This window comes from Pogona vitticeps, chromosome 9, assembly GCF_051106095.1.
Source record: "Pogona vitticeps strain Pit_001003342236 chromosome 9, PviZW2.1, whole genome shotgun sequence".
Classification (NCBI taxonomy): Eukaryota; Metazoa; Chordata; class Lepidosauria; order Squamata; family Agamidae; genus Pogona; species Pogona vitticeps.
Window position 1 is genome coordinate 17,657,565 of NC_135791.1, and position 19,013 is coordinate 17,676,577.

The following is a 19,013-nucleotide window of genomic DNA, read 5'->3' on the forward strand; positions in this document are numbered from 1 at the left end:
GTTCTCCCCCAATGATCGAGGCATACTTGGGAGTTTTGTTTCATGTAACAAGATGTGAGGGGTGGCTAATGTATGATGGCAAAAGAGACGTGGGAGTTAACAAGGGCTGTATCCTGTCTTGGTGCTTCAAAACATTTAAAGTCTGGGGCATAGGCATTCCTGAAAGCTAAGGACCCTGCAATCTAAATTATTATCTTTCTCATTTTCCCTGGGACACCATAACTTTTTTTTTGCTCTCCTCTAGTCCCTCCATCTTTTTTATTATTTTTAATTTTTTTGCCCTTGCTTAGATCTGATGATCTGGCTTCTGCTGAAGCTGCAACAGCTTGATGAAAACAGCCAGCCCCGGGGATGGGAATCATTTTTTTTTTATGATGTACGTCCACAAACTCAAAGCCTTTACCAAAAGCATTTATTGATTCTTCTAGTGTTTCAGCCGAGTGCAGGTCAATAAACTATTATGAATGAAATACTACTTTGCCCTGTTCCAAAGCATCTGAAGTTTAAGCCGTGAACCACAACTCAGCTCTCTTCCAGGAAACAGCAGTCCCACTTCAGATGGAAATGTGTTTAGCAAAGATAAATCATCCAGGTACATGATTTTGATGCTTTTGAGTCCAATGTGTATAAGCTAGCTAAACTCGTGTAAAACATTGAGCAATGCCACTTCAAGGAATAAGGGGTGGGTGGTGTTAGATAAAGATCTAAGATGGGATAGGCAAGCTGGTGCCCTCCTGGTGTTTTGGACTGTAACTCCCACCAGCCCCAGCCAGCACAACCAATGGTCAGGAATTCTGGGAGATGTAGTCCCCCCAAAATTAGGTGGCATCAAGTTTTCTACCTTTGATCTAAGAGCTATGTACAATCTCAGTTGGGTTGGATCCCCAGCAATGAGGAGCCAAAGAGCCGGCACAGCTTTATTATTGGGAGGCAGTTGCGATCAGTCGGGCAAGAAGAGAGGCTGGATCTTCTCAGGAGATCAGCCGACCATAATTTCCCTGGGATTCAGTGAGGCAGAGGGTGTCTCTGCCATGATAACAGTCTGTGGTGAGCTTCTGAAGGCTGATCCAAAATTAAAGGCTTCAGTAGGAGTGGATTTTAAAGCGATCTAAAAAAAAAGAGGGGAGAAAAGAGGAAAACAAGAGAGCGCTCACTTTCTTGTATATTGGTCATCAGGATTCCGAAACCCCAAGAAAACAAAACTGTGTTTAGCTGTGCATCAGGGAAAGCAATTCCAAAATGAGTGTAAATGTTGGATTAACTGGATAACTCGGTGGTTTAGGTATCTGGCTGTGGAGATAGGGGTTGGGGGTTCAATTCCTCACTGTGCCTCCTGTGGGGAAAAAGCCAGCCTGTGTAGCTTTGGGCACAACCAAAAGAAAGAAATGGTGAACCACCTCTCAGTATTGTCTACCTTGAAGACCCTGAAAATTGTCATCATGTCAGAATTGACTTGATTATTATTAAATTCGATGGAATTTATTTCCCTCAGAATGGTTGTTATGTGCTGTCAAGTCAACCCTACAAAATCTTCAAAACCTCCTCAGAGTACATCTCTTAAAATGGACCCTCAGAAATTAACATAAGTTAATTCTGGTTCATGTGACCCACTAACATCAATGGGTTTAGTCCAATTTGTTTAATTGTAGAACCAATGGAATGCTTGCACTCAATCTTATCTTGTTTGTTGCCACAAAACATTAGATTTTCCTGTCAGCGCTTAGGAAAGCCAGAAGGAATTAAGGAGTTCTAGGATTTGTTGTTCTTGAGACAGCATGTCACACAAGCATCTCTACTTCTTTCAAATGACAACTTCCAGGATTTCCTAGACTAGGTTTCATTCCCTTGTTTCAAGAGAAGCTATTGGCCAGGAGCTTGCTGCGTTCTGGTTTCATGACTAGCTCCAGTCAAAATTCTGGATATCCAGCCTAGAGGGAGGAAAATAACTTTGTCTAACTATCTTCACATGTACTCTAAAATTTATATTTAGTCCCACCATCTGCCATTTTGCAAACTATGTCTCTAGGGACCACATGAAACATACTTTGTGCTCATCACCGCTTAACACTTGGGTCAAGAGATATGACCCTGTGATGCTATACATGGTGCTGTATATGGGAGTAGAAGAAATCTAGGGCTAGATACGATTGTTGCTGCTAGCCAGAATATACCTAAGCTCTTGTTATGTCAGGACATATGCAACTTCCATTCATTGAATGTTGGGTGAAGTGCTACTCTTGGGTTCTGTACCTCAGGCATGCTTGTCCCAGCCCAACCTCCCTCTTTCACTGCCACTTTCAGCTGAAACTTTGTACCCTATAAAGGGGTTGAGAGGCACTTTTGTCATGTTTTAGGACTCTCCACACGGTCCGCACATTAACTGAACTTTTTAAATATATTCTTTGTATATATTTTTGGCCACTAGGAGGCACGAGGAAGCTTTTTCCATTAAAAAAGGAATTTTAAAAGAGATTTTTTTCTGATCACTGGGGCACAGGAGTGGGTATGGCCAACCAAATTGTACTGGCTGGCAAGGACAGGCCTAGAATGTCTAGAACATACCTACTCCTAGTTGAATGGATTTACTCTACATAGGAGTAACAATTATATTTCCTAAATCACTAAGGCATCATTTTCCGGTCTTGTTTTGAACTTCTACACATTGGTGTGGGTAAGAGTATCATGCTATATATTTAGAGATTTATATTCTTCCCTTATAGCTTCTACGTATGTACTACTTTCATTTGTTAACATTTGTGAACTAAGATGAGCAGGTCTTGGGAAAATGAGGTTACTATCATTTCTACCACAACCTACCATTCTGTGTTGCCGTTGTAACTTTCCAGTGGCTGATGACCTCTGTGATGGTGTGTGCTACCCTACCATCAGGTAACCGCAGGTCATCAGCACCATTGCCGTTGAAATTCCCACAAGATTTGGATAGTTTGTTAGCAAGTGTCCCACTGACCACCAAGGTCAGATCTCCTCTGGTGCTGTAAAGAACCCGGACATCAGATCCATGTGTTACGGCCACCACATTTTGAGCCAGGCTCACTGAGATTTCCTTGGAAGGCTGAATTGGGAGGTGCACTGGATGTCCATTCACCTATAAAATGGAGACCAGCAGGTCACACGGAGACACCAAAAACTGTTTGAGAGGGTAGCAGAGGTAGACAAAAGAGGAAGAATCAAGATGCACAGATGATCAACAGCGCAAAGTCATCAAGATGATCATGCAAGATGAGTCATACATAGAGTAGATCCATTGAAATCAATGTGACTTAAGTGGGTCATGACCATGGATGTAACTCTTCTCCTATTTCCTTCTCACAGTTGAGAACAAAAGGGTTAAGAAGTTTTCTCCTCACTGAGAATGATGCTGAGAAATTTGGTATAGATTTTTCTATTTAGGACTTCTTTCCTTAAAAAAATATGGAAATAATTTTTGCATTAAAATCTTGCAAATGCACGTAAATGCCTTTGAGCAAAATATAAAATTTCTATGCAAAATGTATTTTTCAAAACAAATATAGTTTTGGGAGTTTGGTTTTTTTGCTTTGTTTCTTGCTTTTGCTGATGCGGATTCAGAAAAATCCAGGTCTTTTCATTCTGTTGCAGATGCAAAAAAATCTAACATGTTTTGGTTAATCGTTTTCTTTTTGGTAGAGTGTCTTGTTGTGCTGAGACACCTCTTCCCTTCATGGATGAGAAAATAGGAGAGCATTTGTTAAATGCACTGGTAATATAAGTCCCACTGATTTTAAAGAGTTACTACAACTAGGTTTGGATCCAACTAAAAACCTCTGCTAATTACATAATTGTTCTTTGTTTCCTCTTGCTACTATCACTTCTTATCCTTTAATTTGATTAAAGGTAAAAAGGTAAAGGTTCCCCTTGACAATTTTTGTCCAGTCGTGTCTGACTCTAGGGGGCGGTGCTCATCCCCGTTTCCAAGCCATAGAGCCAGCGTTTTGTCCAAAGACAATCTTTCCGTGGTCACATGGCCAGTGCGACTTAGACACGGAACGCTGTTACCTTCCCACCGAGGTGGTCCCTATTTATCTACTCGCATTTGCATGCTTTCGAACCGCTAAGTTGGCGGGAGCTGGGACAAGCGACGGGCACTCACTCCGTCGCGTGCATTCGATCTTACGACTGCTTCGTCTTCTGACCCTGCAGCACAGAGGCTTCTGTGGTTTAGCCCGCAGCGCCACCACGTCCCTTAATTTGATTAGGAGGGTAATTATTTACATTCATGTTCTGTTGGAAAAAAAAAGAAAGTAGAAGATGCAGAAAAGCAAGGTGAGAAGAACATGACTTCTGTCAGGGGTGATTTTCTGTTTCTTACCGAAACTGAGTTATCCTGCTTGATCAGCAAAATAAACTTGTGGAAGTAGATAGTGACAGAGACCACCACGGGGGTAGGGCAGGTGGAGCACTTGTGCACTTGCGCCACCACCCGGAACCAAGATTGAGACTGGGCATCGTTGAGGGCAGAGATCTCATAGGCTCCGTCCAGAGGAAGCTTTCCTGATACCCCATCGTAAGAGGTGAAGATATGCCCGTGGGCGACGGTGCAATGCCCCTCCTGCCGAACACAAGTCCACTTGGCATTACTCAAGACACAAGCTTGCCCAGGCCCGCATGGAAGTGGTGTGCACACCACCTGGCCTTGGCGCTGGCAGCTGCATTCCTCTTTGCAGTTTGGTGTGATCACCTTCACGCCAACCTGACCGAAGAAAACACAGCAGAGTTCAGAGACAACGAAGTAGCTTGATTTCGGAACATTTTCATGTTTCTCATCACCAACAGCCCCCTTTTTGCTGCCTGGAGGAAAAACCTCACTTTTTTTCTCCTTACAAATATGCCTCTCCTTGTGAGATCTTTAAGAAATCTTTTAAGAAAAATTAAACACAGCTACTTTTCTACTAGAGCTTCTCTTATCTTTCATTCTTTTTTTTTCCTGGGCTACCTGAGTGCTAGCTGAAAGCTTCTGACCACTGAGAAAAGTAACTGCAAAGAATTTTTAAAAAAGGCTGAACTCCACCTTCAGGGAAATTGACACTGAAAAATAAACAAGGTTTTCAGAAGCCTTGAAAAAGACCTGAAAGTCACACAAAAAACACCCATACTCCATGAACAAAAGGAAACGTCGTATGGATGGCACTAAACACACACATAGCACCAGTGTGGAACAGTGTGCTTTAAGGAGAACAATCGCTCTAGTCCAGTGGTCCCCAGCCTTGGGTCCCCAGATGTTCTTGGACTAAAATTCCCCAAAACTTTAACCACCAGCTATGCTGGCCAGAATTTATGGGAGTTGTAGTCCAAGAACATCTGGAGACACAAGGCTGGGAACTACCCTGTTCCCCCTAAAATAAGATCTAATATTAAGCCGTAATATTATTTTTCAGGATGCTCGTAATATAAGTCCTACCCATAAATAAGTCCCAGTTCAGTGAAACCCTGCCCTCCGCCCTTGTGCAGCAACCAGAAGAAGACAACATGACTGTATTTGAATAAACGTAGATTGTTGTACATGAAAACAAGAAAACATCCCCTGAAGATAAGCCCTAATGTGTTTCTTGGAGCAAAAATTAATATAAGACCCTGTCTTATTTTCGGGGAAACATGGTACATCTCTAGTAGCAAAAGCCCTGATATAAATTCAAATCTTATCTCATAAGCAGAAATTTCCAAAATGAGTTGTTGGATACTTCCTAGGGCTGTTGGGAGTTGTAGTCCAGTGATATCTGGAAGTAACTTAGCTTTGGATAGCTGATTTGTAATGCTGTAGCCTAACAGGCCATGTGTATCTTCACAAAGTACAACAATCACTTGCCTTAAGCCACATGCCTTTGTGGAAGCACCGGCATTGACTGATAGGTGCACAGTGGTACCCAGCCAAAAAGTAACCCTTTCTGCACTGGCATCCTTCAGCACAGTAGTTGGGACATTTGGTGATGCTGGTTGCCTCTTTGCATCTGCTGGGGCAAGCTGAGGCACAGAGTTCATAGTGACTGTTGGCTGGGCATTTCATAGCTGCAAGGAAGATTGGGGGAGATTAAGTTATTCCATGACAGTAAAAGTACCTAGGATATAGCTTTACACTGGCCCAATCTAGATCAAGAGGGACGTGGTGCTGCGGGCTAAACCGCAGAAGCCTTTGTGCTGCAGGGTCAGAAGACCAGCAGTCGTAAGATCGAATCCACGCGACGGAGTGAGCTCCCGTCGCTTTGTCCCAGCTCCTCGCCAACCTATAGCAGTTCGAAAGCAGGCAAATGCGAGTAGATAAATAGGTACCACCTCGGACAACGGAAACTGTCCTCGGACAAGTGCTGGCTCTACGGCTTGAAAAATGGGATGAGCACCGCCCCCTAGAGTAAGGCACGACTGGACTGAAAATGTCAAGGGGAACCTTTTCTTTACCTAATCTAGATCAACCCAGATATGGTTCCCCAAGTCAGATATGTTTCACTAGCCTCATCATCACTAATCATTGCTCATGTTGGCTAGAGGTGATGGGAGTTAAAATGACAAACGTCTGGAAGATATCAGGTTGATCTACAGCACCTCTCCAGATTTCAAATTGGAACTTTCCCCAGCTGTAGCTGGTGGTAGTCATTGCTTGAAGCCAGGGAGAAGTCCTGCTGGATCCGGCCAAAGCCCTATCTCGCCCAGCATTCCTTTGACCCAGTGGCCAACCAGTGGCTTATGGGAAGCCCACTAGCCAGACATGAGCACACCTTATGTCTTACATTCCCCAACAAAGGACATACAGAGGTTCACTGCCTCCAATACCGGAGGTGATTTATACTGTATAGCCAACACAACTAGGAGTTATTGATAGCCTTGTTCTTTTGGCATCTGCCCAGTTCCCTTTTAAAGACACTCAGGTGGGCACCACCCTCTGCCTCTGGCAAATGCCACCATTTAGTTATGTGCTGTGTGATTAAGTGCTTCCTTTTGATGTATGCAGGTACTCTCTCTTTTACCTCTTGCATCCAAAGTGTGAACCTATTGCCCTTCTTCAAACAACCTATCAATTATTTTCCCCACAGAGAGAAATTACTAAGTGAATCAGATACAATTTGACGCAAGAATGGTTAAAGAAAATGGCACCATACCTCCTCACTATGCTAAATCTTTCAGAACCCGAACTTTATGACTTCTGTTTGGAATTAATGATACATGACAAGTCTATCTCCTCCGGCGGTGAAGACTAAATCACGGACAGGAGTCAGAGCTTATTAAAGCACTAGGAAATATGATAGGAATTAGGAACTAAGAAACAAAGGCATGAATCGGAGTTGAGGAGCACAACAGAACATGCTGACCAGGAAGAAGTTCTTTGTGCAAGAACACTGTCTAGCTAAACAGAGAGCTGGGAAAAGCCCTTCCTATCTAGGAAGGTCAAATACCCAGCCTGGATGAGTGAGATGAGTTTGGATCCTAAAATTCCTTTATTGCTACAGCAGATGCTTCCTCTCCCTGACCCAGTTCTGGGGACACGAAGGAGCTACATACAGAGCTGAGGAGTCCAAACAGCTTGGACATGGTTTTTCACCTGTATATTAAGTCCTCTTCAGTCATCCGTAGAGATCAAGATGCCAGGAAGGGAAGGGAGCTAACCTCCTCTTTGTCTCCACTTTCATCACCTTCCTATATGTCGAAGTTGGCTGTCTGAATTGGAGAGGCTGTGCTATGCACAGAGCAGTTCCATGTGAGTCAGCATCCTCATTTCCCAGTGTTTCAGCTCATGTGGAGAGTAGGAATGAAAATTTTGAATTTATTGGTCTACAAGCCCCGCAATTCCTCATTCTAGGAATTCCACTTTATTCACATATCTCTTACAGGACCTAAAAGTGGCTCACGTGGGAGAAAAGGTCAGAACTGGAAGGCTGTGGGACCTAATTAGGCCTAGCGCCACGCAAGGTTCCTATCTCTTCCTTCATGCTAGCTGAAGAGGAAGCTGGGCCTAGCTAAGCCTCAAAACTTTCCAATTTATGCCTTTTCTCCCAGATGAGGCACATTTAAGTGTCTGTAAGGGGGTTGCAAATCAAGTAGAACCAGAATGGAAAATTATGGGATTTATAGTCTAAGAAATCCAAAATTTTGTGGAGATTGCCTTTACGGTTTATGGAGGTTCTCAATCTCTACCTCTCATGTGTAGAAGGTAACAAAAGCAGGGATGTTGTTGGGTGTGTGTGGAAAGTGTGTGCCCCCCTCCAGACATTGTGTAAGCATGCTTTTAAGGCAAGTGAATAGGCATTTAGTGAATCTCAGATCCTGATTACCATCTGCTTCTGCTATATTCTTGGTGTGTCCATGGTTGCTGGGAGAAATTCAAAGCATGACAAAATTGACCCCACAGCCCCTACAAGGTACAATTAAATTTTTCAGAGCTTTTAAAAATATATATACAGTGGTGCCCCACATAGCGACGATAATCCGTTCCGGATAAATCATCGCTATCTGGAAACATTGCTATACGGATATAAAAACTCCATAGGAACGAATTAACCTCCGTTTAATGCGTTCCTATGGGGGGATAAACTCACCGCTAAGTGGGAATCCTCCATAGGGCCACCATTTTCGCCGCCTCGGTAAGCGAGGAATCAGCGCGAAAACGCGGCGGTCGGCCATTTTGTTGATCCGGCAGCCATTTTGGAACCGCTGATCAGCTGTTCTAAAACATCGCAATGCGAAGATCAGTAACCTGAAACGCTTACCGATCATCGCAATGTGATGTTTACCCTATTTAAACATCGCAATGCGATCGCAAAAGCAATTGCAAAATCTGCATCGCTATGCGGATTCGTCGTTAAATGGGGTGCTCGTTATGCGAGGCACCACTGTATATGGGGGTGTAAGGATCCCAGGGTTGCCTACCCTACTCTAAATCAACAGTAGAAAACTGCCTGACTTGGGATCATATAGCAATGATGTTATATTCTTCTTTTATCACTGATTCCATATTGGTCAGGTAGTTGATAACTCCAATGGAAGCAGTGTTTGGAAGTGTAGTGAAGTATTTCAGTATCAGCACAAGAGGTCATAAAGGTTCTGCGGATGTCATGCCTGTAGTCTGATGTCGGGGATGGTGTTTTCCTGGAAAACTGGGTTTGTAGGAATACTTACGGCAGAATTTTGCTGTCCTCCAGGGTTGGATCACAACCCCAGCAGCTTGGCAAGCCGTGACATAGCCATGGATCGCACGGCAGAGGATCACGGGGTTCCCTCGGGCCTTGCAAAGATCATGCACGCAATTGTTGTAGAAGTTCGCAGGGTTGATGGTGGAGTAACAAGCACTGAAAGGGCCATACGGTGCCTGCAGAATGCCACACTGACTGTTGTGTACATAGTTCGCTTTCCGACTTGCATGGCAAGCGCCACAGACCGAAGCCGCACAGTCTTCTGCACAGGCAGCCTGCAGGCCATCCACTTTCCAAGCGGCTGCAAAAGCCTGGATACTCGCAGCCGGATGGCCATCTGGCAGGACAATGTCATCCAGGGGTCTGCCATTAAAATTGCCACACAGACCACACATCTGACCCTGGTAAACTTCAGGGACTTTGACGATAAGGTGGTAGAGCTGGTCGAAGGAGACGAATAAGCCAAAGTCGGTTCGAACCACAATGTTGTCACCATGGTAGTACGCCCACATATTGTCGCTCTCCAAACGGAAAGGTAAAAAGGTGGTTGCACCGTTCACCTGTGGCAGTGGCAGTTAAGCATTAGTGGGTGATTAACAAGAGACAGGCCAATGCCCTATTGCTAGCCTTGATTGGAGTAGACCTATCAACACAGTGACATTTACAGCTGGGTTTACATATTATTTAGCAATTGATTCCGCTGATCTATTCTTAGCTGGGACTAGCAATGAGACAGTGGTCAGAGACCTCATTTGGTCCCATGGCTGAAATCCTGTTGTACAGTTCCATGTATGCAATGGGGGTGATGTCATCAGCAGTGGCAAAGAGCCACTGATTAAAGACTTCTTATAGCCTGTGCATCTGTAGCCCCTATAAAATATTGGTTCAGCCCAAAGGGGTGAGACTAAGAAAGAATAGGGCTATGAGTAAGAGGCTTGAATCTCAGAAAGACAGGGACAGCTGAAGAGGCCAGAGCTACTGTTACCAGCTGGACTACTAAGGCCCTTGCCAACTTATTTATTTCTTCATTTATTTTATTTTATTAGACATATATCGCCCATTGTGGCGGCGCTGCGGGCTAAACCGCAGAAGCCTGTGCTGCAGGGTCAGAAGACCAAGCAGTCATAGGATCGAATCCACATGACGGAGTGAGCGCCCGTCACTTGTCCCAGCTCCCGCCAACCTAGCGGTTCAAAAGCATGCATATGCAAGTAGATAAATAGGGACCACCTCGGTGGGAAGGTAACAGCGTTCCATGTCTAAGTCGCACTGGCCACGTGACCATGGAAGATTGTCTTCGGACAAAACACTGGCTCTATGGCTTGGAAACGGGGATGAGCACCGCCCCCTAGAGTCGAACACGACTGGACAAAAAATTGTCAAGGGGAACCTTTATCTTTACCTTTACTGCCCATCTAGAACATGTCTGCTCTGGGCAGTTTAGGTTCAGGTATAAGTTTTATATGGTTGTTTTGGAGGGGCGAATCTATACAGTGAATTCATGAATTGCATACAGTTGTATTGATATTTTATTTTAGGGCTTTGAAGATTCTCCTGTCTTATGGATACCCAACCCATTTGAGGAAGGTATCTTCGATTTTTGTCTGACTTTGAAATCAAAGGGAACAATTGAACTTTGCAAATTCTAAAAGCAACTTCTGTATTGGTGCTTCTGCCAAGGACTTGGGTGCACAAATTGCAGCATTCTGTTGTTGTTATAATTGTTCATGTTGTCTATTATATGAATGCAAAATAAGACAGTCGTTTTGTGAAACTGGGTTTGCAAGATTCCCCAATAGTAAGCAAAGAGCCCATAGAACTTAAAAGTGCCAACACATCTACATTACATAGTTACAGCAACTACTCTCACTGCTTCCCATCTGCACTGCCACTGACAAAACGCCATCAAAAATGGGTGATACCTGCTGTTACTGTGCTCTTTATATTTTTTCCCTTCAGGAGATACTCTACGTACTGGCAGGCACTATAATTGAGACAGGCACTAAGTCATCCTCTTGCACCAAAGAGCACTGTACTGAAATATGGTACTGTTGCAGTCTCCAATAGACCTTCGTTGTGTGTGCATTTGTAGAACACAGAGCCTCGTTTCCCAGAAATGCCCTACATTTTCTCTAAAGCTGACTTGTATTTGCAGCCACTTGTCTTATTCATCTTAAATACTATGTCTGATACTAGCCACATAGTCTCAAAGCAATATTCTGTCTTCTCTTCAGATTCTATAAACCTAAGAATACCTTTCCTTCTAGCGACGCTTCACCGTATCCATTTCACCCATTTACAGAGTCTTACCAGAATGACGCCTCTCTTTTCCCGCATGATGGATATGGTGTTTTGATAGGCTGTGACAGAGACAACCTTGGTTACAGAAACCTTTCCCTTGGAGCGCCTCTCATTCTCCACATTGACAGAGAAGGATGGAACAGAACTCTGGCGTGTACAGCTCTTGGCCAAGATGTAGGAGCAATTGCTCTGGAGGTCAAAGATGGAGCCATCGAAGGTGATGTAATGTGGGTCACCGGCCACATGGCAAGTTCCAGTCCTCTTGGAACCAAGAAAGTGGCACGTCTGGACGCCATTGACCAGCCGGCATTCCTCATTTGGACCACACGAAGAACGGTGGCATTCCATGATTCCACCTACTTGACATACACACCGCTCCTTGCAGAACCCGTTGAGATAGAAAGAATCCCCTGCCTTGTAGTAGAAGCCTTGATGGACACAGCCGCACTGGGAGATGGGAACACACTGGTCACCACTCAAAACAAAGCCTTCGTTGCACTCACACCCCTCATGGCACTTGGCAGTACAAGGCACTGGATTGAAAAGGCTACGGCATGTCATGGGACAGTTGCTGGCACACACTTTGTATTGGCTGTTTGCAGGGCAGGTAGGTTCTGGGGAGAGACAAAGGAAGAAACCAGCGACATAGGTGAAATTTACTTAAATCAACAATCTATACAGTCCAGCATTCTAGCCCATGGACTAGTAACTGTGGATAGAATTAGGATCTAACTAAAAGTAGAAACTTTAGAAGCTGACACACACTGCTTTTTCCAGTGATGTCACATGACTGAGTGGTCAGTTCATTTGTAAATGAAGCTGTGTTTATCTCCAGGTGGACCACCACAAACAAGCCAATTTGATGTGCAAGACAGAAGGAATGAGAAAGGTTCACGCCATTGCAAAAATTTCAATAATTAAATGCAAAATTGTTGTTTCTTCCAATTCAGCATTTATCCTTCATAAATTCAGCTAATCCTCATGTAAAATAATTTAAACCGAACATTATTATATCCTGAGCAGGGCCAGAATTGCAGAAACAAGCACTGGAAGGTCATGTGAGAAGTACTGATAGACTTTTCTTACAGATTTTTCGATAGGTCAGATAAGCTTCTCATTTCCAGTTATCTGAAAATAGCAACAACAACATAGTTTTCCCATTGCAATTAAGCTGCTAAAATGAAGAAATGAAGACATTTGAGGCTAAATATTGAGTACCCTTTTCTGTGAGAGGTCTTTATGGACAGACCTCTCATATGTATGGACTAGAGATGGGGATGAGTCACCATTTTGGCGAGTCGTCCTGCTTCGTGATTCGTTAAAATTCATGAAGCATGCAGCTTCCCCCTCTGAACCAACGAAGCATGAATTTATTAGTCAATTTGGGGGGGGGGGTTACTAAAAAAAACATTAAACCCCCTGCCGCACTTGCACCTATGGACAGATGCCTGCAGAAACCAGCTCAGTTCTGTCCTGTACTGGAAACCAGCCCTTAGATTGAGAATGTTCTCATAAAAACCTCATTTTTTAATTCAGAGTAGCTGCCTTTTCACCAAACTTTCTTTTCGATGAATCTTGAAAATTTAAAAAAGATCAAGATAGATCCTACACACCTGACATACACCTGACTGGTAGCATTTATTACAGGTTGTGCAAAGAAGCCATTTCATTTTGCCTGTCCTTAATTTTTTGTCAAAATGTATCTGTAGGATCTCAAGAGGTAGAACTAGGTGAGAGAGGAAGACATCTTTCTGAACCAGTAGGAGGAACCCTACAGAAAGTGGGGGATTACAACTGCCAGTTATCCCTGACCATTGGCTACATGATGAGAGTTGGAATCCAAATTATATCTAACAAACTGCAGGTTCTGTTTTTGGGGTTTCTCCATTTTCTTTTTTAGATACAGTAGTCTACTCTCTTCTTGTCCTCCAGGTGATTCAGAGAAGATGTAGTTCTAGTCTTAATGGTGGCTTTTCTAGACATTATTCCTTTACAGGAATTAAAGTTGAGTTTTCTATAAGTGCCACGTCCACAAACTTACTGCAGAGGTTAGTGGATCGCCACTCTTCGACCTTGACACCAGCCGCTTGGCACGCTGCCGCGTAGGAGGACAAAATGTGACAGATGGCATTCTTGTTGCCCTTATTGGAGCAGTAGTCAAAGACGCAGTCTTTGAAGTACGATTCAGCAGCCACCTTGCTGTGGCACAGCCGGAAGGGACCCTGCAGGTGTAGAAGGATGCCACACTCTTTGCTTGTCCTCTGTGTGCGTTCCACATTGTGGGCGTCTGGGCAGGCCACCTTCTCCTTCTCAGTACAGCCTGGGATGTCGCGGACCTTCCAGCTTCTGCCAAAATCTCCTGGACTAGTCGTCAGAGTTCCACTTTGTTGCATCATGTCATCATCTGCCCGTGCATTGAAATTTCCACATAAGCCGCATAGGAAACTCCTGTAGGTCCCCGGTACGGTGAGCCGGATATTGTTCTTTCCATCAAATGTGACTGTTAAACCAAAATCAGTGGCGATCACAATATCCCAGCCATGGCGGTACAGAGCGACTTTGTCGTATTCAATATTATAGGGCAGGTTGATCAACAAGCCGTTCAGCTGGAAAGCAAAGGACAGAAGAAGAAGATCAAAACACGACAGGAAGCATCTTTTCTTCGATACTTGTCGCAAACATTTTTTGCGTATCCCATGAAATTTTGGCAGCCTCTTTTTTTGGAATCCTGAATCATGGACTTCAGATCCTGGGAGGCTGTGAAAGGCTCCAGCACCAGAAAAAGAGAGAGCTTATTTCATGGAGTTTTCCATTCAAGTTAACCCTGAGGTCCATCTCTAGTCGTTCAACACAAGAAACAGAACGAGGAGGTGGAAGAGGAAGGGTAGGCTAGGGTGGTACAGGAGGAGGAAGAGGTACACTTACCAAAACTTGGTTATGGCTTACGACGATTTTTACCCCATAAACCTTGATCTCAGTGACTTTGCCGGCAGAAGGGTTCTTGAGTCCCCTCTGCTCGTGCTGGACCAGAACTTGGAAATAAGTGAGGTTTACACTCCTGTGGTGACAGAACTCAGCCAGGCGGTAAACACAGGTCCCATAGAAGTCGTAGCGCAAGCCATCAAAAGTGATGTAATGTAACTGCCCTAGGGCGGTGCAGGTCCCATAGAGGGTGGGATGGCATTTCCTCCTGCCATTGACCACGTGGCACCCTTCTGTGTCTCTGCAACGGGATGCTTGGCAAACCACACTCTTGTCTTGTGCCCTGCACAAACACTCCTGGTGGCATTGATGATCCCCCCAGAACCGCTCGTTGGGCGCATAGAGCTGGCCGTGGTAAATACAGCCACATCGGCTTTGGGGAATGCACTTGCCACCGTCCAGCACGTAGCCTGCCTTGCACTGGCAGGTCTCCAGGCAGGGTAGATGGCAGTTCTTCGGAGCATCAGGATGGGTGCAGGTAGCCGGACAGGCTGAGCCGCAGGCCATGTACTGGCTGTAGTCAGGGCAAGTCAAAGCTGTCAGCAGAAAAAAAAAATGAAAAAGAGAGAGGAGGTTGGCAACATTTAAATGATCTTGCTCAAGGCTTTCTCTTTCCTCCAGAGCAGCTGACTGCAGCTTTTCCCCAATGCCCTTTGTGTGTATTTGATGATGGGAACTGTGACTCGTATCTCCTATATAGTAAAACAATCATTATTCTGAGGATGCCTAGCTAGGGAATTGCACTGTAAAGTATTTCAGTATTTAAACATTGAACCACTGAATCACAAAACTGTATTTCCAACAGTTCCTTGAAAGAAAACAATGGGAAGGAATTCACTGTAATGCCATGCACATTTGGCATTAAATGGTGTTAAAGTCTATGGGATATACCAGCAAATAGAGAGTTCATATTTGCATCATTGGCTATTTGTTGCACAAATAATTTGTTGCACAAATTATCCCCGCCCTGCCCCATACAGTGATATGTGCCTTTTCTGTAAGGAAAGTTGCCTTGATTCTGATTCTGATGGAACTTACTTCGTCATCAGAAAATTATTGCATTACGACATTAAAATAAAATAACACAAAATGGTTACAGTCTGCCTCTAAACTGGACCTTAATTGCACAGCTTATTTTATGGAGAAGGGAACAAGGTATGTTCCCCTGATCTATTTACAGCATCCTCTCTTATGAATATGTGTAAGACCTAAACGTCAGTAGAAGTGGGGCAAATTCAGTCTTTCCTAAGGAGGTCAGAACTGTAGGTCCTCATCTCTTGCTGCTAATCCCTTCCATTTATTTTTTGCTTTCGTCTCCTCAGGGCCTGAGACTTTGGCTTTGCAGGTGGGATTGCAACTCAGTATACAGTGCTTCATCTCTACATCGCAAGTGACAAGTTTCGTCCCTAGTCTCGCCACTTAAAAAAGGCTCAGTGATGGAGAAACCTCTCTATCCGAGACAGAATTGTCAGGTCTCTGGGAATTTCTACACCTTGTATCTCCTGGAAGGAAGAAGACAAATCTCAGGGTAAGAAACATTGGAGAAGTGTTTATTTTTTATTTTCTTTCTTCAGATGAGATCGTTTCAAAACCCGAGCACCCACTTGCAGCTCTTTGCCAGCTGGTACCACAGCTGGCTGGAAAGCTCAGTTGTTTAAGGATCTGGCTGTGGAGCCAGAAGTTGGGAGTTCGATTCCCCCCACTGGGCCTCCTGTGAAGTAGAGCCAGCCTGTGTGGCCTTGGGCAAGCTGCACAGTCCCAGGGCGCTTCCAGAAGAAAGGAATGATAAGCCACTTCTGAGTGTTTTCTACCTGGAAAACCCTGAAGGCCATGTTTTCATCTGTTGGACCTTTGAAATTTTAGTTCAAAGAAATATGTTTTCTATGATTCTACGATTCTTTTTATGATTCTGATTGATACAGATCTGCTGGCATCTTAACACACTTCCTAAGGATGAATCCTGGCATTAATATTCCTGCCATCTCAACGATCCGGGATCTTCCAATTTCTCTAGTGTCAGCCAGTCTATTTCTATGGGTTGTGTCTATCAATTTTCCACTTTCTTTTCTGATACCTGACAACGATCATCCTACTCAATACTATATCCAGAGCTTGGATATCGGCCATTTGTAGTCAGTTCAGTTTCTTATTTTCCACCATGAATATAAAATTCATTATTTGAATGGTGAAACCATCAAACAATACCATTTCAATATTTCTTGCTGCATGAATCATTTCCACCGATTCCAGATGAAATTTGAAAGTTGTACAAATTAATTAACTAAATTATATTTCTTGATGTTTTAACATTGGTGATTTGGGGATAATCACCCGTCTTCACAGGCTCTGATGACATTACTAAATATCTACAGGCAGTACTTACATATATTTACATAACCTTTCTAAAACATATTCCCTTCTGAAACTATGAGAGGAAAACATTTTCCAAGAAATGTCTATTGCTTTTTGTCAAGGTAAATTTACAGGCCTGATCAGAATAAGGTGTGTTAATGAGCAGCCATAATGAACAGGTGTGTAGAAATGCTGAGTCATGATGACTCATGAGGGCTGACTAATGTATGATGCAATGTCTAATATGATTGGACATAGACAGATATGCAGGAGTATATATGTGTACTCTGTACAGTAGATGTACTTCCTCCTGTTCTGATGAGTGTTATGCTGTTATGCTGCCGGACTGCACTGCTGTGTATAGCCTGTAAATACACACTGGTGTTGGTGAAGCTGCCTGCGTGTGCGTGATTCTTTTGGACTGCCTGGACTGGACTTTATTCTGCTAACTCTGCTGAATTTTCCGCGTTCTTTCACTAACACTTTTTTTAACTGGTCTGACTTTTATCCCTTGCTGCATTTGTTGCTGTACTCACGGCAGCCGGCGGCTTTCCTCCAGGCAGAAATGGTTGTTCCTTCTCTTTGGCAGGCATCAGCATAAGTCTTTAATGCTCGGCACAAGATCTGCTTGTAGCCATCGAAGGTGCATAAATCATTCACGCAGTCATTCAGGTAGGGCTTGGGATCAATCAAGGCATGGCATTGTCGGAACGGGCCACCCTGGTGCTTAGTGATCAGGCCGCAGAAGGTCTCTGAACTGTACTTGGCCACCAACTCTGGAGAACAGCGCTTACATTGGCCACGGCAGCCGTGACTACAAGCACGGTCTCCGTCTTCCACCTTCCAGCTCTTGCCAAACTCCACGGTGTTGGTAGCCACCTTTCCGGAGGAAGTAATAAAGTCATCATTGGGGTCCCCATTATAGTTGCCACAGAGGCCACAGAGATGGTTCCGAAAGGCTGGAGTGACCTTCACAACGAGGTAATAGTTCCAGTCATAGTAAACCTTCAGGCCAAACTGTGTTTCGATGACCAGTTGGTTTCCACGGTGGGAGAGGGAGAGGTGCCCGTTGTGCAAGACGATGGGCAGGCGGGAACGTACTTGGTTGACCTAGAAGTGGCAGAACAGATAAAAAAGAATAACCATTGCCTTTGCATTAAGATTAGAGGAGGAAACACAACCATGATGGGTGGATAGGATTCAAATTAAGAAAGACAGAAGCGTTCATTGTGTGGCTTCCAGTTGTAGGAAAACAACTTTACTGACTTTAATAGGAAGTATGTTGGAGAAAGGGCCATTGATCCATCTTTTGTAGTCACCCTGCTTTTCTTCTAGTGCAGTGGTTCTTAACGTGGGCAATAATGCCCCCCAGGGGGCGATTTCATTTTTCAGGGGGGCGGTAGAATGAAAAGGGGCGGTGTGGGGGCGAAAGAACAGAAGGGGCGGTAGGGGGGCACTGGAGTGAGCCAAACCTGTGAAGGCAACTGCAGCCGCAGTACTGGCAGTAGATCCGGCGCTGCTGCTGCCGCCAGATGATCCAGCTCTTTCTACCTGCCACGTCTCGCCTTTCTCCTTTAAGGGAGCACTGAGTGTGGATCGGGTGGAAGGAAAGGGTCTCTTGGGTCCTCATCCTCGCCCCGTGAAGCGCTGCCTCGCACCCGGGTGGGCAGGGAGACTAGGTAGGTAGGTAGGTAGGTAGGTAGGTAGGCAGGCAGGCAGGCAGGCAGGCAGGCAGGCAGGCAGGCAGGTAGGTAAGATATCATCACCTCAGGGAGGGGGGCGATGATAACTTCCTCAATGGCTCAAGGGGGCGTTTCTTTCAAAAAGGTTAAGAACCACTGTTCTAGTGGAAATGTGGAGTATAAATGTAACATATGCAGAATACACATGCATATGTGGCAAAAAATAGTACTGTACCACTACCCCACATAAGTACAAGGGTGGGCAACTATGGCCAACAACAGCCAACTAGATACTTCTGGGAAGTCCACAAACAGGGTCGTCAGAGACAATATCTGTCAATAGACTTCTTTCCCTCCGTAGTGTATATTCAAACATCTTTTAAAACACACCTGGAAAAATAACTGGACTGCCATCCAGCAAGCCATAGCTTGCTGGATTGCAGCTCCCACTTGCTGCAATCAGTGCAGCCGATAGTGAGGAGTTATGAGAGTTGGGATCCAGTAACATCTAGGGGAGGGACACAATCCCACACCCCTTCAT

At 44.4% G+C, this 19,013-nt stretch overlaps 1 protein-coding gene across 1 annotated transcript in view; it reads right to left on the reverse strand.

Moving 5' to 3' along the window:
- Positions 1-971: 971 nt before the first annotated feature.
- Positions 972-19,013, reverse strand: part of LOC110070936 (alpha-tectorin) — a 36,112-nt gene continuing 18,070 nt past the window's right edge. Inside the window, exons 3-11 of the mRNA XM_078379966.1 lie at positions 17,327-17,900; positions 14,382-14,974; positions 13,498-14,062; positions 11,466-12,070; positions 9,142-9,715; positions 5,843-6,042; positions 4,349-4,729; positions 2,818-3,106; positions 972-1,108 (exon numbers count right to left, since the gene is read on the reverse strand). Coding sequence (XP_078236092.1) covers positions 1,083-1,108; positions 2,818-3,106; positions 4,349-4,729; positions 5,843-6,042; positions 9,142-9,715; positions 11,466-12,070; positions 13,498-14,062; positions 14,382-14,974; positions 17,327-17,900 — 3,807 coding nt within the window. The 3' untranslated portion in view covers positions 972-1,082. The remainder of the gene's footprint in view (positions 1,109-2,817; positions 3,107-4,348; positions 4,730-5,842; positions 6,043-9,141; positions 9,716-11,465; positions 12,071-13,497; positions 14,063-14,381; positions 14,975-17,326; positions 17,901-19,013) is intronic.